This window comes from Bos javanicus, chromosome 10 (genome assembly GCF_032452875.1).
Source record: "Bos javanicus breed banteng chromosome 10, ARS-OSU_banteng_1.0, whole genome shotgun sequence".
NCBI classification, from domain to species: domain Eukaryota; kingdom Metazoa; phylum Chordata; class Mammalia; order Artiodactyla; family Bovidae; genus Bos; species Bos javanicus.
Window position 1 is genome coordinate 88,204,146 of NC_083877.1, and position 23,939 is coordinate 88,228,084.

A 23,939-nucleotide genomic window follows, 5' to 3' on the forward strand; every position below is an offset into this window, starting at 1 on the left:
CAGTGAGCAGCCAGAACCAGGATCACGTCTAGACAGAGATGATCTCCCCACTGCTCTCTGTGGGGAGATTGGGGTCACTTCTGGGAAAGAAACAAGATGACTTGTATATCCTATACTTGAGATTTATCTTCCCCTGTGTAACTGAGGTTTAAATGGGGAATTAAGATATATGTGTCCAGTCCAAATGGAAGTCCCCTCTCTTTTCTTTTTAAATATTTACTTATTTATTTGGCTGTGCCAGGTCTTGCTCGCAGCATGCGGGATCTTTAATTGCAGCTTGTTAACTCTTAGTTGCAGCCATGTGGGATCTAGTTCCCTGACCCAGGATCAAACCTGGGCCCCCTGCATTGGGAGCTCGGAGTCTTAGCCCCTGGGCCATCAGAAAAGTCCCTGTGAGTCCCCTTTTCTTGAGCTCCAATCCCAGGGCACCTAGCTCTTCCCTCTCATCCTGGGCTCCTTGGTGGCATCTCATCTCTTAGATGACCTGGGTTCCAGGCTTTCCAGTAACCAAGGTGGGCTACTCTGGTCCCAAAGCGAGTTTGTCCCGGTGGAGACAGACAGAAGCACAGGAAGGGAGATGAAACACAGCAGTGGAGAGGGAGGCTGTGTGTGTCCTGCTCTGCTGCCGTCTGGGCCCTTTCCCCCAGATTGCTCCAGACTTGCCTGGCTGCATCAGGCTCCCCTGGGCTCTCTCCAAGAAACCTTGAGATCAGAGACTAATCTCAACTTGGGGATCTGTAACGGTCACCTGACTTGGACTTTGAAGGTGATTCAAGCACCGGTGGATTTTAAAGAGGGACTGAGCTCAGGGGGAAGAGTGGGGGCCCCACACTTCAGGCTGTGCTCCCTCGCCGTCCAGAGAGAGTGGGGTCTGCAAGGAGCAGTGGGTGAGCGGCAGGAGTGAGGCTTGGCCAGTTGGAGTGCTGCTGCCACGTCCCCAGATCAAGGCGACAGCTGGCTCTGCCTCGCACTCACAGGTGCCTTCGGAAGCCCAAATAATCCAAAGCGATTGCCAGCACTGCTGAGGTTACCACGTCCTCCCACCCCTCCCTCCTCCCCGCCTCGTTTCCAGGCGACAGAGAAGCCCATCAAACTTCTGGGAAGTGCAGGCACCAGCCAGAACCCACGTCTAGGACAAGGCTCCAGACACAGGGACAAGCTGAGCCTACGCCCCAAGTCTGAACGATTTCATGGGGAACTTGGTATAACGAGCCCGGTGGGCTGGGGTTCCTCCTAGAAACTAGCTGGGGGTCATCCTGCTTCAGCTGCTAATGGACCCCCCTCCTTCCATTCAGTCTGCCAGCATGAGGTGAGCCTTCCCACGCCCACGGGCTGGGGGCTGGGGGCCCTCCTGCTCCAGCTGCTAATGGACCCCCCTCCTTCCACTCCGTCCGCCAGCGTGCGGTGAGCCTTCCCACGCCCCATAGGCCAGGGCTGATGGCCGTCCTGCTCCAGCTGCTAATGGACCCCCCTCCTTCCACTCAGTCCGCCAGGGTGCGGTGAGCCTTCCCACGCCCATGGGCCGGGGGCTGATGGCCATCCTGCTCCAGCTGCTAATGGACCCCTTCTTTCCACTCAGTCAGCCAGCATGTGGTGAGCATTCCCACCCCACGGGCTGGGGGCTGGGGGCTGTGGCTGTGTGACTGGATAAGGCAGCTGCAGCCCCTGCTCTTGCTGAGCTTATGCCTCCCCACTGACTTCTGGACATTGACCTGTCCAGCTCTCACTCCACTGCCCAAACATCATGCCTGTCTGCTTGTATGTCTGATCTGAGATAATGTCCAAGAGCTGATGTATTTCAACTTACGTCTCCTCCTGGATGGGTAGCACAATATTAACCTGTCTGGGACTTCACTGGAGGCCCAGAGGTTAGGACTCTGTGCTGCCAATCCAAGGGGAAGAGTGCAATCCCTGGTCAGGAAACTAAGGTCCCACATGCTGCAGTGCAGTCAAAAAAAAAAAAAAAAAAAAATTAACCTGTTTAACCTTAGGGCCTCCATCATCCATCCTAAAACTGGTGGCCAAAGCTGAATGGATTTTAAGGAAATCTAAATGAGGTAGAGGCAATACAGCCTCCGTTATCAAGCATTTGTAGAAACCATCCTCATGCACAAAACTCATTTTTATATTTTTCTCATAGTTCTGGTCCTCTCTAGTTCAACACAAATTTTCTGACACATGTTGTGAGGTGAATACCAGCAGTGGGTTGGGTAGGGTAGAGATAAAACACTGACTTTTCCTCTGGTCTCAGCAAGATCCTTGGAGTCGTCACATTTCTGAGGCCTTCCTTTTGTCTTCTGGTTTTCCCCGAGCCCAGACAAACCTGTTCTTCCCCCACAAAAACAGATGTGTCTAAACCAAAGAAACTCACTCTGGGCTACTCTGAGCTGCCGAGAAACACTGGGTTGGGTTCTTCAGGCGTCCCCACATCCACGACTTAAGCCACCCAGAGATGTGGCTGACTAACCTTTGTGGTTCTCAGCTGTAGAGGAACCACAGTCCATCTCCTTATTACATGATGCTTTTGTGAAGGGGAGACTTTTGTGTTTTAAAGAACCTGAGCCACGGAGCTCTTCACACAGTCTATAGCAAAACGGTCTCCAGGTCAGGGCTGGGAACCATTCTTGCCGCCTTCTTCACCTGGAACCAAGGAGAAAACTAACCCAGAACCAACTCAGCTCCCAAGAGGCTGCTGCAGCTTTTCTGGAGTTTCCTGTGAGCTTTGGAGGCTGGGACTATGGAAGTGAGGGAACCAGGGGGAATTGAAAGGAACAGAGAGCAGGCAGGCCCAGGGAAGCCACCAGCTCAGGACCAGCTGAGGGATGGAAAAGGAATGGGGCGGGGGGCAGCCGGATGCATAGCATTGTGGCCTCACTGAACAACGCAACTCCTGAGAAAGGAGAACATCTGTGGGGTTCCAGGCCTGCGGTTTTAAAGCTACCGAGGCTATCTGTGTTCCAGCCCTGTGGCCTCCATGGTGTCCAGGGCATCAACATGGGTAGCTGCCCTGCTGCTCAGAAATGCAGAGACCTGAGATGTGACCAGTTTCAGCCCCTCCCCCTAGGAAACCATCCTCCCAGAACCTGGGGCTGGATACATGGGCGAGAAGAGAAGACTCTTCTCTATTTCCAGAGTAACTTAGCTGTGCTGTAGGGAGAAAGCAACATTCCTATACCTTCTCCCCTGTGTGAGGGCAGAGCTCCCTCAAGCTCCTCTAGGGCTGCAATACTGACCAGTCTCTCTTGACGCCAGTTCCAAGCACAGCGACTAGCCTCACTCCATAAATGCAGGGGAAATTGAGAGATGCCCTCCCTATACAATCATGGCTGGTTACCTTCTCCCTCCCTGAATGTCTCTTCCTCTTTTAGGACCCTGGCAGATCACGAAGAAGCAAATATTTCCCCAAGTGCGTAGACTTTTCTCTAGAGGTCAGACAGTGGCTCCAATGCTTAGCAATAATTAAGCTTCTATAGAGGGTTTTTAAAACGACCTCCTCTGCAACTCTCTCAAGTCTGCAAGTAAATTCTTATTTGACTGGGTGGGGGCTGAGTTCAGATATATCTCTCAATCCAAAAGCCATCTCCTATTGAGAGGATATTTTCCAGGAAGCGTTTCTCCCCCATGGCTGACCGAGTGGTAAAAGGCAGGTCCTTCTTTATTTCCACATCAGTTGTTAGCTCTGTGAAGACGGATCCGTAGACACCTAATTGCAGGATGCCAAGGACCGCAGGGAGGTCTGATCTGCCCTCCTTCTGCAGTGGGTGTGGCCATAGTGGATGAAGAACAGATATTGGAATGACTTAATGCTGGTTATTAGATATGGAGAATCTTCCAGCTCTATGGAAGTAGTGAAAGTGAAGTCACTCAGTGGTGTCTGACTCTTTGCGACCCCATGGACTGTAGCCTACCAGGCTCCTCTGTCCATGGGGTTTTCCAGGCAATAGTACTGGAGTGGATTGCCATTTCCTTCTCCAGGGGATCTTCCCAACCCAGGGATTGAACCCTGGTCTCCTGCATTATAGACAGACGCTTTACCGTCTGAGCCACCAGGGAAATAGTAAGTCCTGATAAATACTTTAGAAGGATGAAAGCAGAATGGGGGTGCTGCCAGGAAATCTTTAAGAACATATCAAAATATAAACGATTTTGTTCCAAGCAATTTTACATAATCATTAAGGACAGCAGCAAACTTAACTACTGGATAAGCAGGTAGATATACATGTTCATAAGATAAGTCTCATTCTATTGGCTCCTCCTAATCTTTGAACATAGCTTATTTAGCTCTTGTTCCCAAGGTCAAAAGCAGGCATTAGCCCACTTAGGGCAAATACCTGAACTAAGATGTCTGCTGAATGTTGCAAGAACTTCATGAGCTAAAGAACGTCAGACTGGATGTCAAGGGCTGCAGTGTGTGGCTGCACACATGTATATGATCCTGAACAATGTCAGGGTCAATGAAATGACAGATCATATAAAGAGTGCCTTTAAAAGTTAGAAAATGGGACTGCCCTGGTGGTCCAGTGGATAAGAATCTGCCTGCCGATGCAGGAGACAGAGGTTTGTTCCCTGGTCCAGGAAGATTCCACATGCCGCAGGGCAACTAAGCCCATGAGCCACAACTATTGAGCCTGTGCTCTGGGGCCTGGGAGCCGCAACTACTGAGCCCATGCTTCACAACTACAAAAGGCTGCCTGCCAAGAGCCTGTGCTCCTAAACAAGAGAAGCCACTGCAGTGGGAAACCCAAGCACCACAACTACAGTAGCTCCTGCTCGCCACAACTAGAGAAAGTCTGTGAGCAGCAATGAAGACCCAGCACAGTCAAAAATAGTATTAATTAAAAAAAGAGATGCCTGTTCATATGCTTCCTGATTTCAGTGGGGATGAGATTTCATGCAGCAAAAGCCAAGTGATAATGATTTAACTATGAAAAACAACCATTTACAGAAAAAAATAAAACAAAAGTTAGAAAATTATCTCCAATATGTTCTGTGTCATCAGTGACATAGTATATTTGGCATACCCAAACACAATGCATTAAAGATCCCCAGGGACTTCCCTGATGGTCTAGTGGCTAAGACTCCGAGCTCCCAATGTAGGGGACCCAGGTTTGATTGCTGGTCAAGGAAACCAAGATTCCACATAGTGTGGGGCAAGCCCACACGCCATATCTACTGAGCCCCTGCACCATAACTAGAGAGAAGCCCTCCCACTGCAAGGAAAGATCCCACAGGCCACAACGAAGATCTGCTGTGATGAAGACCCGACTCAGCCAAAAAAAAAAATTAAATAAAAATATCAGCATTTTTTTTAAAGTAAGTTATAATACATATGTGGTAAAAGAAAGCAGGGGAAAATAAACAGGCTTATCTTAGGACCACAGGTATCACTTAAGAAAATATTTAATGGTGCCCCTCTGCTCAGATGTGAGTCCTTCCTGTTCTGGAGTACACGCCAAGGATGTGCAGAGGCGGCATTGTAAGGCAGGTCGAAGGTATCTTACAGTATCATTTGCGCAAATGAAAGTAGGCCGAGTATTACCCAGACTATGTTCAATGATTACTGTGGTGTCCAAAGTCCTGATTGTTAGTTTGAATAGAGTCAGCCCACCGGAAAATGGACATCCCTGGGGATCAAATACTAACAAAACAAATGAAGTTCTATTTAGTAATCATCACTCTAAACTTAGGGGCTTCCTTGGTGGCTGAGTGGTAAAGAATCTGCTTCCCAATGCAGGTGACACTGATTCAGTCCCTGGGTCAGGAAGATTCCTGTTGAAGGAAATGGCAACCCACTCCAGTATTCTTGCCTGGGAAATCCCACGGACACAGGAGCCTAGCAGGCTACAGTCCCTGGGGCTGCAAAAAAACGTTGGACATGACTTAGCGACTAAACGACAACTCTTAACGTTTCTTCCCTTGGGCCAAGCCCAGATCCCAGTTCATACTCAGCTATAAATTTAAATGCAGACTTCCCTGGTGGTCCAGTGGTTAAAGAATCCACCTGCCAATGCAGGGGACATGGGTTCTATCCCTGGTCTGGGAAGATCCCACATGCCACGAAGCAGCTAAGCCTGTATGCTACAACTACTGAGCCAGCAGGTCGAGAGCCCATGCTCTGCAACAAGAGAAGCCGTGGCGATGAGAAGCCCGTGCTCCACAACCAGATAAAGTCCACGTGCAGCACCCAAGACCCGGCACAGCCAAATATATATATATACATATATATTTTTTAATTTAAATGTGGATGAAAGCTCTATCATTAATCTCACTCTTAACTTTTTCTTGTTAATTTTTCTTAAATTTTTATAATAGATTATAAAATAATTCACAGATTTAAAGAACACTTATCCTCTTAAGACGCAGAGAGATGAAGAAAAAATGTTAAAAATTAAAGTATAACTCAGATGTTTCAGGTGCATAGTGAAAAAGTTTATTTATGACATGTCAAAATTCAGAAGAGAAGACAAAGAATGCACAAAAGCATCACAAAACGGTTACATAATATAAAAACACAAGAACTGAGCTATTTCAGGAACAATAGCTCAGGATCCCATGTGTATCAGGCAACACGCTCAGTGCCACGGGGTAGTGGAAATACAGTATTTTATTAAAGGGAAAACCACTCAGCAGGACATAACAAATAACAATTTGGTTCAGAGTTCTTAGAAATCATAGGCGATGCTGGCAGCATTTGTCATGAAAGGGAACACATAACTAGTTGACTGTGACAAATGATCGCTTGGGATACCGTGTATTTTAGAGAAAAGGCTGTGACACTGTTTCCCTTCCAGACCCCTTTCTGCAATGTCAGCATCAGTGCATGATCCAGAATGATAAGGAAAGAATGCCTTGGTGGTTGCCAGTTGCTTAAAAACATTTACCAAGAAAGCATGATCATCTTTCAGTCAACTGATAGATCTCAGTGCATGGTGCCAAAGCAGGCCTTTCAGAAACACAAGCTAAATGGCATAAGGTAGTTTAGGAGATCTTCAAGCACCTCCTCTATTCCAATTATCCTTACCCAAAGACTGGCTTTCTTATAATCCATCACTTTGATTACAAAGCAGCTTTCTTCTGGGGATTTCAGGACACTTCCCACTATTAAGGGAAAAGGGTACAGCAGAGTCATGGGTGATGAGGTTCCTTTCTCCACACTTTACTTGCTCTTGAACATAGCTAAATGGAAATAATTTAGGTTGACTAAATAAAAAACAGATTCATTTATGGGACAATCATTTCAGAAGAGGATGCTAGTGGAGTTTTAAATTTTTTAAATTTCTCAGTAAAATATGCTGCTTAGGAGAGGAGAGGAAAGAATTAGGATAATGTTTTCCATGTGATCCTTGACTGAACCTGAAAACCAACGGTAATAATCAATTACAGGTAACATTACAGATGAGGCATTTCAAACCTGAGTGAGGAAAAGGGTTCAGGAGGAGAGCTCCTTTACCTGACTGTGAGTTAAAGGCTCTTCTGTTATCCCATATACTATCATATTTCAAACCAAAACTTTACAATTGTTCATGATCCTGTATCAGAACATTCAGAAAATATATGTACTTGATCCCCTGGAAACCATTTCACATATTTTATCCCTAGATGAATCAAACCTGTCAGCTTAAAATGACAAAGAACTATGGAATTTAATTTTTCAAAAGCCTGTATCTCTAAATTTCTGGCATACATGTTCTTCATCTGTTTATCAGAGTGAAGAAGAGCCATGAAATCAACTCTGGTCCACATACCTGGGGGACTGAAAGAAATCAGATTGTGAGTTCAAACCAGTGACCGGGACTACAGATTATTTCAAAGCCAGAATCTTGTGCCTTTGGACTTAGTTTCTGAGGACACTGCTGTTTGTAAATGAACCCCCACTAACAAGGGTTTAGGTAATTAATTGCGTTTTCTTAGACTAGTGACAAGACTTTAAGATAGGAGGGGCTCTGTCTGGCCTTCTTGGTTCATGAGGAACAGGGCAGCGCCCCAGAGGGAGTGGTGATTTCTGAAATCTGGCCACACAACACTTAGCAAAGTTTCTCTCACCCTTTGGGTCCCAGATCCTGCCCTAATCTCACTACCTAAATAACTGGGTAGATGTCAAAGGCGTGCCCACAGGTGCTGGACTGGCTGGACAGAGCAAGTGGGTGACACTGATCATTAACCAGGTACCAAAAGAACCAAAGCAGCTCTTGCCAGGGTGCCGCCGCCCATTCCCAGAAAAGAGGCCAATGGGAACAGACTCTCAGGAGGTTCTCCTTTGCGGAAGGCCAGAGTCACTGGCACATTAGACTGGCCCCTCAGTGGGCCCTGAAGCCAGACTCTGCGGACCTGCAGAGCTGCCGCCTCACGCTGAGATCGCACGCATGGCCGGTGACAGGGTCTAGGGCCCGTAGACGGAGGCCTTGCTCTGTTTCCCAGCCAACTCAATTAGTGTGTCATCCCCATCAGTATAGCATCATCACATCCTTTTCACTCACTTGGTGAGCTTAAGGAGAGTTCCAACTGCACAGTCACACAGGAGTTACCCACCCAGCTATCCCAAGGTGGGGCTGTAAGTCATACGCCCTCCCAGGCCTACTTCCAGCCAAGGCTGATCAGCTTATCTACTCAGCTCACACTATTATCGAATTCTGGTTAATTATGTAAACTTGGATATGGGTCTGGCCCCTCTCTGTCTCTCAGTTGTGTGGAAATGAGGGCCTAGGGACAGGATCCCACATGCATGAAAACTGGGACTTCGGTCATAGGGACACTCACCATATATTGGGTTGCTGGGAAGCACCCAACTTGTGACTAGTTTTAAACACCCATCCCCTACTTACTCCCCAAAGATTCATGCATGGTGGCTCCATGAGCTCAATCAGATACAATGAATACAAGGACTTGCTCTCTAAAGAGCATGAATCCCTTAACAAGCTACCCCTCACCAAAAAAATGAGACCACCTTCCTTCATACGGAAACTCACTTTCCAATTCTTTTCGACCACTAAGATTCTATAGGGTCGGTGCCCTTTCCACTTCTAGCAAATTCAGGCTTCCAAAAGGTCTACGCTTCTGGCTAGGTGGAAAGAGACTAGTTAGAGGTTGGTGTGAACTTTTTCGACCCAGGAGAGATTCTAAATGGAGGCTCTAAAAGGAAGACCAAATTGCGTCTGTCTGTTGGTCCCATTGACTGTGTATGACTGGCCCACACAAGATGAAAGGGAAATAGATTCCTACCCCTCACAGGGAGGTCAGCCTACAGAGGGCACAGCTCGTTCACAAAAAGTTTTGTGGCTTGAGGCTATTCCGGGATGTTGGTCAAAATGAATCTGTTTCATCCCTTTTTGGCCATAGTCAAAACCAACTGAGGCTACGGGGACATAGCAGGAACTCCTCCTAGCCTTTCTAAAGTCACCATCTTTTTTCATGGCGCTGGACCCACAAGTCCCAGAGGGTATAGAGGTGAAGTCAATCTTCAGGTCAGGGTTACACTTAGCAGAGGAGACCTACTCAAAAATATTTCCAGAGTGAAGTAAGCCAGAAGGAAAAACATAAATACAGTATACTAACGCATATATATGGAATTTAGAAAGATGGTAACAATAACCCGGTGTACGAGACAGCAAAAGAGACACTGATGTATAGAACAGTCTTATGGACTCTATGGGAGAGGGAGAGGGTGGGAAGATTTGGGAGAATGGCAATGAAACATGTAAAATATCATGTAGGAAACGAGTTGCCAGTCCAGGTTCGATGCACGATGCTGGATGCTTGGGGCTGGTGCACTGGGACGGCCCAGAGGGATGGTATGGGGAGGGAGGAGGGAGGAGGGTTCGGGATGGGGAACACATGTATACATGTGGCGGATTCATTTTGATATTTGGCAAAACTAATACAATTATGTAAAGTTTAAAAATAAAATAAAATTAGAAAAAAAAAAATTTCCAAAGGCAATCTTGTTGGAAAAGAAAGCAAAGTGAGTCTGGGATGTCTCCAACAAGCACAGTGAGAACCAGTGAGGTTTCTGGCCAAAAGAAAAATTTCAATGGATGAAAAGCAAACTAAAGAACTACACAGAATCAGTATATGAGCAAGATTCTGGGATACATTTAATAGCTTTTCTCTCTCTCGTTTTCATTCCTTACTATCAATGTAAAAAAAAAAAAAAAAAGAGCAGTTCCTCAAGCTGCACGATCCTTTTCACTCCTATCCCTTTCTCTAAAACAATAGCCTTTTGTGTAAATGTTAGGGGTCACTCAGCTCTGTACCTTAGAACCTTATACTTTGGGGTTAAAAGGCAACATTCTGCAGAAAAGTGGTCTTAAACATAAAAATATTTTGGGTTTGGGTTTCACCTAATTTCTTTCAAAGTGGGACTGGATAGGGCTCATCAAAAACATACAGGTATTTTCTATAAATGATGTTTTATAGTAATATCTAAACCCACTGATTAAGATAGTGAGCTTTCAGGAAACTTTCAGTTAAAACTCTTCCATATATATATTATAAGGGACAATATATACTTTTTAAAAGTACAAGATTTTCTTTCCTAAATAACAGATAAAAATATTTTTAAAGTGCATGAATCAATTAAGGAAAAAAAAACTAAGAATGGCCTAATTTCAAGTTACTACCTACTTCCATTTTAAAGCTACATTATGTCTGAGGATCCGAGTGTTAATTTCAGTCCTGAGGATATGTTGGAAAGCAACAGAGATCAGAAAAAAATCCTTCCAGTGGAAAGCAGTTTCACAATTACCTTCACTCTGACATGCCAGATAGAGAAGAAAACATTAGCTTTTAGAGCCTACTGCTGCTGCTGCTGCTGCTGCTAAGTCGCTTCAGTCGTGTCCGACTCTGTGCGACCCTATAGACGGCAGCCCACTAGGCTCCTCTGTCCCTGGGATTCTCCAGGCAAGAGTACAAAAGGGAAAATATAGCATGAGTTCTGAAAAATGGAGAACAGGAAACATTTTTATGAGGATCACCTCCCTGGTTAACTGGCACTGAATGAGTTGAGTTTGCTAAAAACCAGGAACTCTCTGACACTAGAGAGGTGATGTCTGTGAAGGGAATACTCTACCGGACACTTGTCAAAAGGAACAGAACAGCAGGATCATCTTTGTTTAAAAGTTAGCAGTTTATAATTTTAAAATCTGCGTGACGGATATACATAAGGGTGCTTATACTATACTTCTTTTAAATGTTGTTTGCTGAGAATTTTTCAAAATAAAATGTTGAGAAAAATTAACACCCTAAACTTTCTAAATGTCCCATCTCTCAACAAAGTAGCAAAACTAAATAAACCAAAGAAACTTAAGAACTTGGCCACCTTGTGGAGAGACTTCCAGTCTCTCCTACTGGGAAGTACTTTCTTTCCATTGTACATTAATATTTATGCTCTAAAGAACAGGGTGAAGGTGAAAGCAAGTGATTTTCACTTCATTGTTTGGTTCCGTAAACTGAGAGAGAGAGAGAGAGACTAAGGAAGTGACGACCTCTTAGGGTTTGCTGAACCATGAAATTCTCAGTAATTACATGTGTTTTATAGGTAATATTTTGTCCCCAAAGTTCAGTAATTTCAGATGACTTAATATGGGATAGTAAATTCATTAGATGGTGAAAATATCTTCTTTTAGCTATTTGTGTGTGTGTGTGTGTGTGAATGGATCAAAGAAGCACTGACTGTTAACGAAACACAGGTACAGAATGAAATATAACAATGTCCAGGACTTCAAAAGTGACCAGACAATAACAGGCACACTGAGGCGATGGGAACGAGTCCCTCAGGCTTCCCGGATGCAACAGAACTAGGATTCTAAAGAAAACAAGTATACAGAGACTCTCGTGGCAAAAATCAACAACAGAAAGTGTCATCCCAGGGAGCCTCCAATGACCTGACAGCTCCGTCTTAACAGAAAGTCGGAAGTTAACAATAAACAGGAAAAATAAGCCAGCCTTTAGCTGACTGGAGAAGAGCTCGGTAGAAAATTATTTTATAAAGATTCTATTCAATTAGCTAAGGCATGATTCAATTTCAGTGATGATCACACGGCTACCTGATGGGATGACCGCACAGCGAGTTTGCTTTCAGCGCCTCAACAGGCAGTTGCTAGAATAGTTACTAACTTCTTACAGGGCATAGAGATTTGGGCCAGTGTATAATCCTCTACAGAACGCACTCAGACGTAAAGTAATGGAGGTATGAGGCCGCGTGGAGGAGGAGGGATGCTACGGTGGGCCCCGCATCCTCTCCCACCTGGGGCTGTGCTCCCGGAGGAACAGACGGTGCGGCTCTAGCGCCCTTTGTTCGTGACGGAGGTGCCGCTACGGACCTGTCGTGGGGAGCCCTGGTCGCTGAGTTTCTGCTTCTGTGCAGAGGGGAGGCGTGGTGTGAGGCTCCCACACAGGGAAGGAAGGAGCCAAAGGAAGCATCGTGACGCAGCTGACTCCTCAGAGCAGGCGGAGGGCTTGGCAGTCCTGGCATCACGGGATGCCTCTGGTTGGCTGGTCAAGTCCTCTACACTCACTCAATCCTGGACAAACGGGCAGATTCCCTCACAACCTAGAGATCCTCACAGGGAGTGCTGCGGGCAGCAGGCTGGGGTCGGGGGGGCATCATTCGTCCACCTCAGGAGGGGCAGACCCCTCCCAGAGCCTCACGGGGACTGACCCCACAGGAGTGGAACATCAGCCCTCCCCGTCTTTGCCTGAAATCTCCATTTAGTTAGACTCCACAGGAGAGGGGGCCTCGGTGTCTCAGGGCAGGTGGAAGGAAGCCTTCTGAGAAACAGAAGGGAACTGTTTCAAAGGTGAAGTGAAATGTGGCTTTAACAATAAATAAAAGTAATAAATAAATCTAATTCTTCCTCAGAATTCTAAGGCAGTAGTAACAGGCTTGACTCAAGGAATAAGAGGAGGAGGTACATGGTCGCAGACGTGCCTCCTCCTTGGCTGGGGCGGGGCCTGGCCACCACGTGCCTCTGGGGACACTGGAGGCAGCTCCCCGCGGCACGCCCGCTTCATGGCGTGGAAAAGGCCGTCCCCAGGGAACGTACAGGCTTCAGCCTGGTAAAAGAACAAAGCCGACCAGCAGCAGCAGTGAGGCTTCATGACCACCTCCCCTTCGAGACTTCGAACACCAAAAGCCTGTAGCCCTGAATGCAAGCAACCTAGACATCTAGAAACTTAGGAAATCTGACTGGTCCCAAAGCAAAATTTCTAAATATCACCCATTTTCTAAAGACGAAAAAAAAAAAAAAAAAGCGGTGGGGAATCTGGAGTGTTGTTTTGTTTTTTAACCTCTTCTCTCAGATTATCTACCCCTCCTTCTTTGATTATACATAAAATGATTTAGTAACACTTGACTTCCGGAGATGTGGCATCTGAGATCAACCCAGTACCTAATTTCCACCCTTCCCCCTTCCACCCCCAGGGCCCTTGGAAAGGAACACCGCCTCTTGAAATAGGAAGTGATGGAGGCAGTTTTTCTTCCCAGAATAGCTTAGACTACAGGGATCATCACTTTGGACTGCATGGAAGTTCTTGCTGTGATGGCACAGACTTAGAAAAGGGAAAGGAGAGAAGGAGAGGCAGGGTGAAATCACCAGCCCTCCAGAGGCAGTGAGGGCTCCCAGCCTGTGCTAGAGAACGGGCAGAACCAGCAGGCGGGAATACGGCAGTGGTGAGAGGCTGGCCAGAGCTTTCCGCATCCCCGACACTGGGCTCCTTCACGGACAGAGTGCTGTTCCCTCTTTCTGTCCTTTCGAAAAGTGAAGAGAGTGGGTGGCCACTAAACTCGCCTGCGTGAAGGCTCTGCAAGAGGAGAGCGCAGCAGTTGAAAGCATACACCTGGAACCAAAACAAACCTATTTTGAAAAGGCAACACCCAACTTCCTTTTAGGCTTTTGGCCTGATGGGTGTCCTCCGCAGAGAGATTTTGCTGGAGTCGGAAGCAACGAGAGCGTGAGTCAGGGACCACAGAGCAGGGGTACCACGCCACCATCTGCGGAAGCCAAGGACGGGGCAAAGCTACACGGATGGGGCCAACAGTCAGGTCCGCCAGCAAGACGGGAGGGTCGGGCGCCCCACGCTCAGCTTGGAGCCCTTGCCTATCCAGGACAAGAGGCCCCAGCTGGCAGCCTGCTCCAGCCGGCGCACGCCACCTGCGTCCCGTCCCGGCGGGCCTTCAGCTCGTGTAGTAGACGTGGAAGTAGAGAGTCTTGTTGCGAAGCAGGGAGTAGGAGTTGTCGAACTTCAGCAGGTAGATGCCCTCGCCGGGGTAGTCGTGGCTGCCGGCCTGCACGTCTCGGTGGCTGTCCCGGCGGTACACGGGCATGACCTCCCCGTAGCGGCCCCGCAGGGAGCTCCTGGAGCCTCGCTCCACGTCTCCAGCTGGGACAGGGTCTGCGTGAGCAAAGGGCAGAGTGTTCGGCTATGAATTCAGAGAACAAAAAGGCCTACCTGAAGGCAAGAAGATGAACCAGGTAACAAGCTGGTGGCTTTCCCCCCACGGGGCATTTGGAAATGTCTAGTGGCCTCCAACTAGGCCATCGGAGTGACCAGTGGGTGATACTGGCCTTTAGTGCTCAAGGGTTCAGGAGTGCTAAATGTCAGGATAGTACCTTCTCAACAAAGAAGTGCCTCCTTCCAAATGCCAACAGTATTTGCACTGAGAAACAATGATTTAGCCTTACAGAGCCTTCCTAGCTCCAGGAGTATCTGGAAATTTCCAAGGAGTATCTGGAAATTTCCAAGGGGGAGGGCAAGATATTTAAGAAGGGAAGATTCAACAGGTGAAAGAACTCGCTAAAGGAAGTAGGAAATGCAGGTAAAGGTGCTATAGCAAGTGACCCCCAAACCCCTAATGGTCCCCTGAGGAGCAACAAATAAGATCCTAGGTTCTCCTCCTTCTTGAATACATGCAGACCTCCCTATAGACTTGCTTTTCCATGAAGAAGCAAGTTAAGGGGTTGACTGTAGGATGATATGGGAAAATCAAGGAATAAGGCTAATGCTTATTTAAAAAAATAAAGGCAGCCTTAGGGCCATTGTGAGTAGGCTTGTGAGTAAGGACTGGAATATAGCACAGAGACTATTTTTAAAACTGCTCTGGGCACAAAGGAAGAAGTAAACAGAAGTCAGCCAGCTGTGACAGTCTGGAAGGAGGAGAGAATGGGTATGTTTGGCAAACTGCAGTCACTCAGCTTGGTTCCAGACCAAGAAGAAATGTAAATATCCCACAGAGAAAGAAATATAAATATCTCTAAGAGAGAAATAAAAAATAATCTCAGGTTTACATACGTGATCTGAAAAACATTGCCTCTACACACAGCAGCACAACACCCCTTTCCCTGCCCCCAACCCACCCCCGTCCCCAGCAGATCCTGGAGGACAACATAGCCAGGTACCGATTAAAAAGAACAGAGGCCTTCCACTCAGGCATCACTGCTACCCCACCAGAATGTTCTCAGAGGGTCTGACTTCAGCCTGCATCACTCAACTTGGCTTGCAAAGCTGAAAGGGATTCTCTGCCTGCATTCTCAGAAACAGGAGGACGGGTACAAGGCAGGAAGTGATCGCTTGGTGATTGCTAGAAATTAGGTTGAACCAGGAAAGGAGACCGCAAATTATGTTCAAATTCAATGTACCTTCGAGCTCCTCGTCTTCTTCCTCGTCTTCGTCCTCATCCTCACTGGAATCACTGACTTGCACCGTTATGTCGGTGCTGGTTACCGGGGTCCAGTCAAAGTAAACTCCAAAGCCAATGTCATAGTCATCAGTTGCAAACTCCCAGCAGACACGCTTCCCCTCGGGATGGGTTGGCACCCGGATGGTCACCACCTCCCCCCGCTTCACCACCAGACGGCTGTTCTTCTCTTTGCCCAGCTTGCTCTTGAATTCCTTCATCTTGGCAAAGGTCCAGATGCACGGAGGAGCCATGAGAGGTGGGGAGACTGAAAGGACAGACTGCTTACTACTGAGAAAGAAACCCCGAGGAAACGCTGCCACACCCGGCCTTTTGCTTAGGGGAGGTGGTCATAGTCAAAGACGTTCTTCCTACTGGCTTCCTTGACTTCTGTTCACAAGGAAGGAGGGAGCATTGCCCTGAGGTGGGTCAGCTGCTCAGCTCAAGAAACAGGTCTCTTTTAAACTTTATTATAAATAAATACATAAATATTTATCTATACACACACACACACACACACCAGGATCGAGTACCAGACATATATACAGTAAATAGAGTACCATATATATATAAACTGAATAGAGCCTACTCTATTCAGACACTGGTTGTTCTTCCTCTTTTGGTCGTATGTAATCTGATGCTTTCTCCTTCCTTCCTTTCTTTCCTTCCATCTATCTGCCTGCCCTTCTTTAAGTACTTACAGGAACAAAACAAAAACACCTTCTACGCCCCCAAAGGTCTCACCTCTCCTGTGGTCCCCCAGCAGGTCTGCAGATTCCAAATCAGCTGACAGAACATCGACAGCTCCTGTGTGCTCAGACTGGATCATCACGATGTCCCCAGACCTTTGTGGGCCGTGGTACCTGGCCATCTGCACAAGAGAGTTCTGGTCACAGGACATATGCAAAGGCAGGTTCCTATTAGCCTCTTTCCAACTGAAGGCTGCCAGCCCTGCCTTATTATTATTACCTCCGCTCTCCTGACTCACAAGTCTCCTGACCCCCGTTGGTCAACGTTCCTTTTCTCTCCTCCAGCCACAGGTTGTAATAAACTCTACCCACTTTTATTTTCATGCCACCAACATGTTCCCTAGTTTAGAGCTTCTTTCATGTTCTCTCAGCTTTTTGCTACTTTCCCACTTCAGACTCTTCATAAAAACCTGGCCCACAAACATCCTCAAGGTTTGCTACTGACTTTCCCGTCTGCGGTGTTTCTTGGCCATGCCTGCACAGCCCCTCCCCACAGCTCCTCTCAGGACAGCTCTTGCTTCTGGGCCTTCACTCAGCCACACGTCCTCCTGCTACAATTTCCGTCCAGAGGTTCCTTCCAGATCGCTGTCCATCAGTCCATCAAAGTACTGTAGAGAAAGAACCCGGCTCCTACTCTGGCTCCCTTGTCCCCCTGTCTCTCACCCGTGGCACACCTTGGACATCCCACCTGACACAGGCTGCCTCATCAACCAACAATGTTCTATAAATAATCACAATCTCACCTTAGACCAGCCCCAGGATTTGCATTTCAACAGTATACCCACTGCCAGACATCTGACTTGCATAGAAGAGTGCAAATGTCAATCGATACTCACAGCCCTCACTGACCCATAGCAGGAGACAGCGGCCTCTCCCTAGTGGGTTTCACTTCAAACCACTCAGATTAGCATTCCCCTATTTCGCGCCATCGTGCCTTAATTTCCTGCTCCTTCTCCAAGCAGTTGGTAGGCAACTCAAGAAGAAATGCACACCTACTGCCAACACGGAAGAGCCCATCCGTGAGACAGCTCACATCAGTGACTCCAGTCAAGTGTCAGAATGACATTTGCAAGAAATGAATGAATGAATGAATACATGGATGCAGTAATCCTCCCAGATTATATTCTCATAATATCTGTTTCTAGAGAGTCCTTCAGCTCTTATCACCACTATTAAATGAGTTAAACCAGACTTTGACTAACTTCCTTAAATGAGTCCTTCCTTTTCCAGAAGGTTAAACAAAGATTTAGCTTGCAACTTATTCTGCAAAGTAAAGTCAATACCAGCTCTTAACCACAGTTTCCTCATTTGTAAAGTAGCAACATAGTAGTAGTACCTGTCTCACGGTGCTGTTCTCAGGGGTAAATGAAGTGTTGTTGGATAAAAAGGCTTTGTAAACTATAAAGCATTATACGAATGTAATTATAATGCCTGGAATTGTCTTTACTGACACCAACACCATTTGTTCTTCTGTATATGTTAATATGTATATATTATATATAATGTATTCTGTATATATGTATACATTATACATAATGTATATGTTAATAATGATACGAACAACTCTTCCCTCCAAGGCAGGGAGACCACTGCTATCAGTACCACTTCTATGGAATCTTTACCATAAGTCCCAAGTAGATCTACCACAAGAAAGCTGAGACTAATACATAATTCAATGGTTAAGGGCTCCTCAGATGGAGAGGATTTTAGACAACATGTGAACATTCATTATAACCCTTCATTTCTTGAACAGATGCTTACTGGGTGCTAGTACAGTGAGGGACCTGGGGACAATACACACGATTGTTCCCCACGTAACTAAGCGTGAGATGGCAGTGCTTTCTAATTCCAGTCTATCCAAACGCATCCAAACTTGTGCTTTTCAGAGAGAAAGAACGTGCTCCCGACCTTGCTGAGGATCTGGGTCTGGTCAGCAGACAGCAATTCCTGTTCCACCGAGGCCTGGGCCTCCCCGGCATGGGCGGCCTTCTGCTTATCTTCTGTGGCATCCTCTGTCACTGGAGACACCATCTGTGACCTCCCAGAAGAAGACAGCATGTCAATTCATGGACTCTTTTTTTTTTTTTTTTGGCTGATCTATGTGGCTTCTGGAATCTTAGTTCTCCGACCAGGGACTGAACCAGGTCCGTGGCAGTGACAACATGGATGGAGACCTAACCACTGGACTGCCCAGGAATTCCCCTCAAGGACTCTTCTAAAAGGTACAGTAGTCTTGGAGAAACTCAGAATGAAAGGGAAAAAAAAAAGCCTTCAAAGGGCACCCCCAACCCCTGCTTTCCTCTGGCATTTAGGTCCACCGTCATTTCAGCTGACCAACGCCCTGGGCTGAAATGGCCCCACAGTAAAGCAGTGATACCATGTGAGGACCCAGGACGGACAATGCCAGGTCCCAGGACCCGAGAACCATAGTAAATACACGGGTCAGTTGTCTAAGGTGGACTGCAGGTCTGGCTTTTATTCCCCACTCTGGGACCCATGCCATTTGCTCCAAGCAGAACTTCAACAAAAGAGGGGCTGGAATCCCGGTTCTGTTCTACACGGAAAGCTGCCCTTAGAAGTAAAGGGAGGAGGCCCCGCCCAAGCCTGAAACTGATCACAATAGAAAGGAAGTGTAGACTGATTAGCAAGGCAAGGCTCTCCCCTGCTATCCCAGGAGCAGTTCAGTGTTTCCATTCATGTCTTATCACTGCTACTCAGCGCACAGCCAGTTCACGGGTGATAAAAGCAAGGCAACCACTTTTTTTTCCTCTTTTAAAAAAAGTATGATCTTTTATACTTCTTTCTTAAATTTAGTTTTGGTTGTGCTGGGTCTTTGTTGCTGCGCGGGCTTTTCTCTAGCTATTCTCTAGTGGTGGTGTGTGGGCTCCACATTACGGTGGCTTCTCTTGTGGAGCACGGGCTCGGGATGTGCAAGGCCTTCAGTGGTTGCTGCTCGTGAGCTCAGCAGCTGGGGCTCCCAGGCTCTAGAGCGCAAGCTCAGTAGCTATGGCACAGGGACTTAGTTGCTCCAAGGCAAGTGGGATCTTCCCAGATCAGGTTTCGAGCCTGTGTCTCCTGCATTGGCACTCAGATTCTTTACCACTGAGCCACCAGGGAAGCCCACTTTTTTTCCTTTTTAAAGCATATTAATCTACTCTTCCAATGACTTCAGATACAACTATTCTAATAGCTAATTTTAAAGAAGCAAGGGATAACATATTCTCTCTTCCATTTCTTCTGGATTCAGAGAGACTAGAAAAGTGGAGTTAAATGCCAGGGCTGTAGTGCAATATCCCAGGCCTCTTGAAAATCTGTTGCCATCAAAATGTGGGGTGGAGTCTTTAGAGAAGCAGTTATCAAAGTACAGTCTGGGGACCGCTGGCATCCTTAAGACTCCTCTTTCAGGGCAGTGTGTGAAGTCAAACCCTTTCATAATAATTCTAAAATATTGTTTGCCTTTTTTCATCTTGTTAAGCATTTTCCAGACACTACCTGACATATGATATCACAACAGAATGGACACAGAAGCGGACCTGAGAATCCAACTGTCTTTTGTTAATGCAGACATTAAAGACTTCCCTGGTGGCTCAGATGGTAAAAGCATCTACCTACATCGCGGGAGACCCAGGTTCGATCCCTGGGTTGGGAAGATCCCCTGGAGAAGGAATTGGCAACCCGCTCGAGTACTCTTGCCTGGAAAATCCCATGGATGGAGAAACCTGGTAGGCTACAATCCATGGGGTCGCAAAGAGTTGGACACGACTGAGCAACTTCACTTCAAAGAGATTTACAGCATCTCTCTTCTCACTGAACTATTTTTCTTTGAAAACTAGTTGTTTTTCATTAAAGCCAAGTTATTAATATTAACATGTAGTGAATTCCTTATTGTTATTTTAAATGAATGAATGATTTTTTTTAATTTTGCAGGTTTAATTTCTAGTATGGTGAACATTGATAGATATAAGTCACATAAATAAAAATTCTTTAAGGTCCTCAATAATTTCTAAGAGTGTAAAGTTTTGAGAGCTGCTGCTTTAGGGTATCGCCCATGTCCTCAGAAAGGCTGAGTGAACAACTGGGAACCAATACTATAAACTGCATGGGGAAACAGAGGGTTTACTTTGGAGTTCATTAGTTTCTTTTCTTCTTTCTTTCTGAACATAAACAAGAAAAATCACTTCTAGTTTATAAATCAGCTCTTCCTCAGATAAAACAGAGCCATCGTTTACAATATCTAAGTCACTTAAACTTACCTCAAAACAAACAAGGGGCAGTTACTACGAAGATCAGAGCTGCGGTTGATTATCCCGTGTAAAGTGTAAATTGGTCTAGGCTGTGAGTCTATTTTATTCTCTTAAACCCAGAAATGAGAGTCCAATTTGGTTCCTTGACACTACTTATTAACTGTCTCCTCTATGAGGAGGTGAGCTTGATGGCAGGGACTGGGTCTTTCTCCCTCTGCATGCGCAACGTCCACAGCCGAGCCTGTCCCGTGGAACCCTAAGGCCCTCTGCACTCTGATTTTATCTCCTAGAATGATCTCTTGCCTTCCCCAGTCCACTCCAGTCACAATGGCTTCTTCACTCTCCTGAGTCCTCAAACACCTCACTCTCCCTCACCTAAGGACACTGGGGTGTGCTATGGCCTCCACCTGCCAATGCGGGAAATGGGCATTTGCTCCCTGGGTTGGGAAGATCCCCTGGAGAAGGAAATGGCTAACCACGCCAGTGTTCTTGCCCGGAGAATCCCATGGACAGAGGAGCCTGACCGGCCACAGTCCACGGGGTCGCGAAGGGTCAGACGACTTAGCGACTAAACAAAAACAACAACATGGCCTCAGCTGGAATCCTCCTCCCCCAGTTTCTCAGGGCTTGCTTCCCTCCTTCTTCCCTTCTGCTCATCCATTGCTTTTGGGGATGCTTCCTCTCCCTGGCCCATCACTCTTTACACCCTTACCCTGCTTTATTTTTCTACCCTGCACTTATGACTGCCTGATGTACTATGTACCATATTTTTGTTGATTGCAAGACACATTTTTGTTTTCTGACTTTAATACAGCTGATATACAGGATGTCCTAAAAACTGCTGCTGTCTTAAAACAGTCTGGGGCCTGGAATGACATGGAATCCCTGCCAGGGCCTGGGAATGCCACCAACTGAGGCGACTTGAATTGAGTTGTGTCTGAGAGTTTTGTTTAGATCACACTGGCAGAATGAGTTCAGACAACAGACTTCTGGCTCATACTCTCAGGGGAGGAGTTTTTTCCTCCTCTCGCTCAGTGCCAAGGCGGAGACATTCAAGTTGCCCCTCAGGTCCTTTTCTGTGTCGAACGATCTCTTTCTTTGTTTCTCTTCTCACTGAAGGTGCAGGTTTTGGGGGTCCCAGTTTCATGTGTGTTGGGGAGTCTCTTATTAGCCTATCTTGGGCATTCTTTCCTTTCTTGGTGGTATATAAAATAACAGTACATCTTATCGGATCAGATCAGTCGCTCAGTCATGTCCGACTCTTTGCATCTTATAGTTGATGACAATTTAGATTCTATGAAATACAATGTTCACTTTTTTTCCATCTGCCTCCCCCACTAGAATATGAGCGGCATGAGACCAGGGACTTGGATTGTTGGTTCATTTATGGTGTCTTCAGTGCCTAGAACACTGCCAGGTAATAGTGGGCTCTCAACAAATAACCTGTTGAGTGATTAAATGAGTGAGTTAACTTTCGTTTGGGAACAAAAGAGGACTATTCAGAATGTGAGAACACACAGTTAATCTGACCATCAGCCCGAGCTTACTGTGTATGGCCCTAAAATCTAATCTCTCCTTTGCCTTTGTGTATGTTACTTTGCACAAATACAGTTCTGCTTATTTAGAAAAATATTTTAGACAGGACAGGCAACAGCTACATAAATTTAATATTCACATTAGCATTTTATGCTCTAAAGAATTAGTGAAGGGTATCTGGGGAAAAATAAATTGCAAATCACTTGATGCTGATGATGAACCAGGTAAGGGAAAAACACCCACTGTAAGCCTTCTGGTTTATGCTAACCCAGAGCAGGGAGGCCATCCCGAAGGGAGGGAGAGCCAGGTCAGCCAGCCAGCCTCACTAGAAAAGATAGAGCTATGCCATTTCCATTGCGAAAATACAAAAAACACAAACACCAGCCTTCAGGCATCATACTCGCTGGATTTTTTTTCTTCACACACTAGATTTTAGAAAAAAAAACTTGAACAATGTATCTCCCTTTTTCTAAGAATATTCTATATTCTTCACTCAAAATATTCATTTACTCTTAAGAAGAAAAAGAAATCAGTTCTGTACCAAAAGCCATTCCCCAAGGATCCTACAAATCAACATGCGCAGAACAAAGGTGGGAGAAGGAAAATGGAAGGACAGAGGACATTCTCCTCAGGGGATTTGCTGAGAATATGAACTATCTCTTTCTCGGGTGGCTCAGTGGTAAAGAATCTGCCTGCAATGTTGGAGACCTGGGTTCAACCCCTGGGTTGGGGAGATCCCCTGGAGAAGGGCATGGCAACCCATTCGAGTATTCTTGCTTGAAGAACTCTATGGACAGAGGACCCTAGAAGGCTACAGTCTATCGGTTCGCAAAGAGTCACACACGACTGAGCGACAAACACTTTTTTCACTTTTTTTCAATCAGTGCCTTGAGGAGACTATGTCTTCCAAAAGGATCCTTATATGTAATAACCTGGTAGTTCTAACAGACAGAGTGCCTGATGAACGATGGACGGAGGGTCGTGACATTGTACAGGAGACAGGGATCAAGACCATCCCCAGGAAAAAGAAATTCAAAACAGCAGAATGGCTGTCTGAGGAGGCCTTACAAATAGCTGTGAAAAGAAGGGAAGTGAAAAGCAAAGGAGAAAAGGAAAGATATACCCATTTGAATGCAAAGTTCCAAAGAATAGCAAGGAGAGATAAGAAAGCCTTCCTCAGTGATCAGTGCAAAGAAATATAGGAAAACAACAGAATGGGAAAGATTAGAGATCTCTTAAAAAATTCAGAGATACCAAGGGAACATTTCATGCAAAGATGGGCTCAATAAAGAACAGAAATGGTAGGGACCTAACAGAAGCAGGAGATATTAAAAACAGGTGGCAAAAATACACAGAAGAACTATACAAAAAAGATCTTCACAACCCAGATAATTACGATGGTGTGATCACTCACCTAGAGCCAGATATCCTGGAATGTGAAGTCAAGTGGGCCTTAGGAAGCATCACTACGAACAAAGCTAGTGGAGGTGATGGAATTCCAGTTGAGCTATTTCAAATCCTGAAAGATAATACTGTGAAAGTGCTGCACTCAATATGCCAGCAAATTTGGAAAACTCAGCAGTGGCCACAGGACTGGAAAAGGTCAGTTTTCATTCCAATCCCAAAGAAAGGCCATGCCAAAGAATGCTCAAACTACTGCACAATTGCACTCATCTCACACGCTAGTAAAGTAATGCTCAAAATTCTCCAAGCCAGGCTTCAGCAATACGTGAACCGTGA

At 46.2% G+C, this 23,939-nt stretch overlaps 1 protein-coding gene and 1 long non-coding RNA gene across 2 annotated transcripts in view; one reads left to right on the forward strand and one right to left on the reverse strand.

The window, feature by feature from the left end:
• Window positions 1-6,407: 6,407 nt before the first annotated feature.
• TMED8 (transmembrane p24 trafficking protein family member 8) overlaps window positions 6,408-23,939 on the reverse strand; it is a 37,252-nt gene continuing 19,720 nt past the window's right edge. The window contains exons 3-6 of the mRNA XM_061429584.1: window positions 18,328-18,457; window positions 16,415-16,541; window positions 15,633-15,938; window positions 6,408-14,388 (exon numbers count right to left, since the gene is read on the reverse strand). Coding sequence (XP_061285568.1) covers window positions 14,171-14,388; window positions 15,633-15,938; window positions 16,415-16,541; window positions 18,328-18,457 — 781 coding nt within the window. The 3' untranslated portion in view covers window positions 6,408-14,170. The remainder of the gene's footprint in view (window positions 14,389-15,632; window positions 15,939-16,414; window positions 16,542-18,327; window positions 18,458-23,939) is intronic.
• LOC133255036 (uncharacterized) lies at window positions 17,988-20,286 on the forward strand. The gene is made up of 2 exons (XR_009738841.1): window positions 17,988-18,641; window positions 19,895-20,286. It is a non-coding gene; the product is annotated as an uncharacterized LOC133255036 (long non-coding RNA).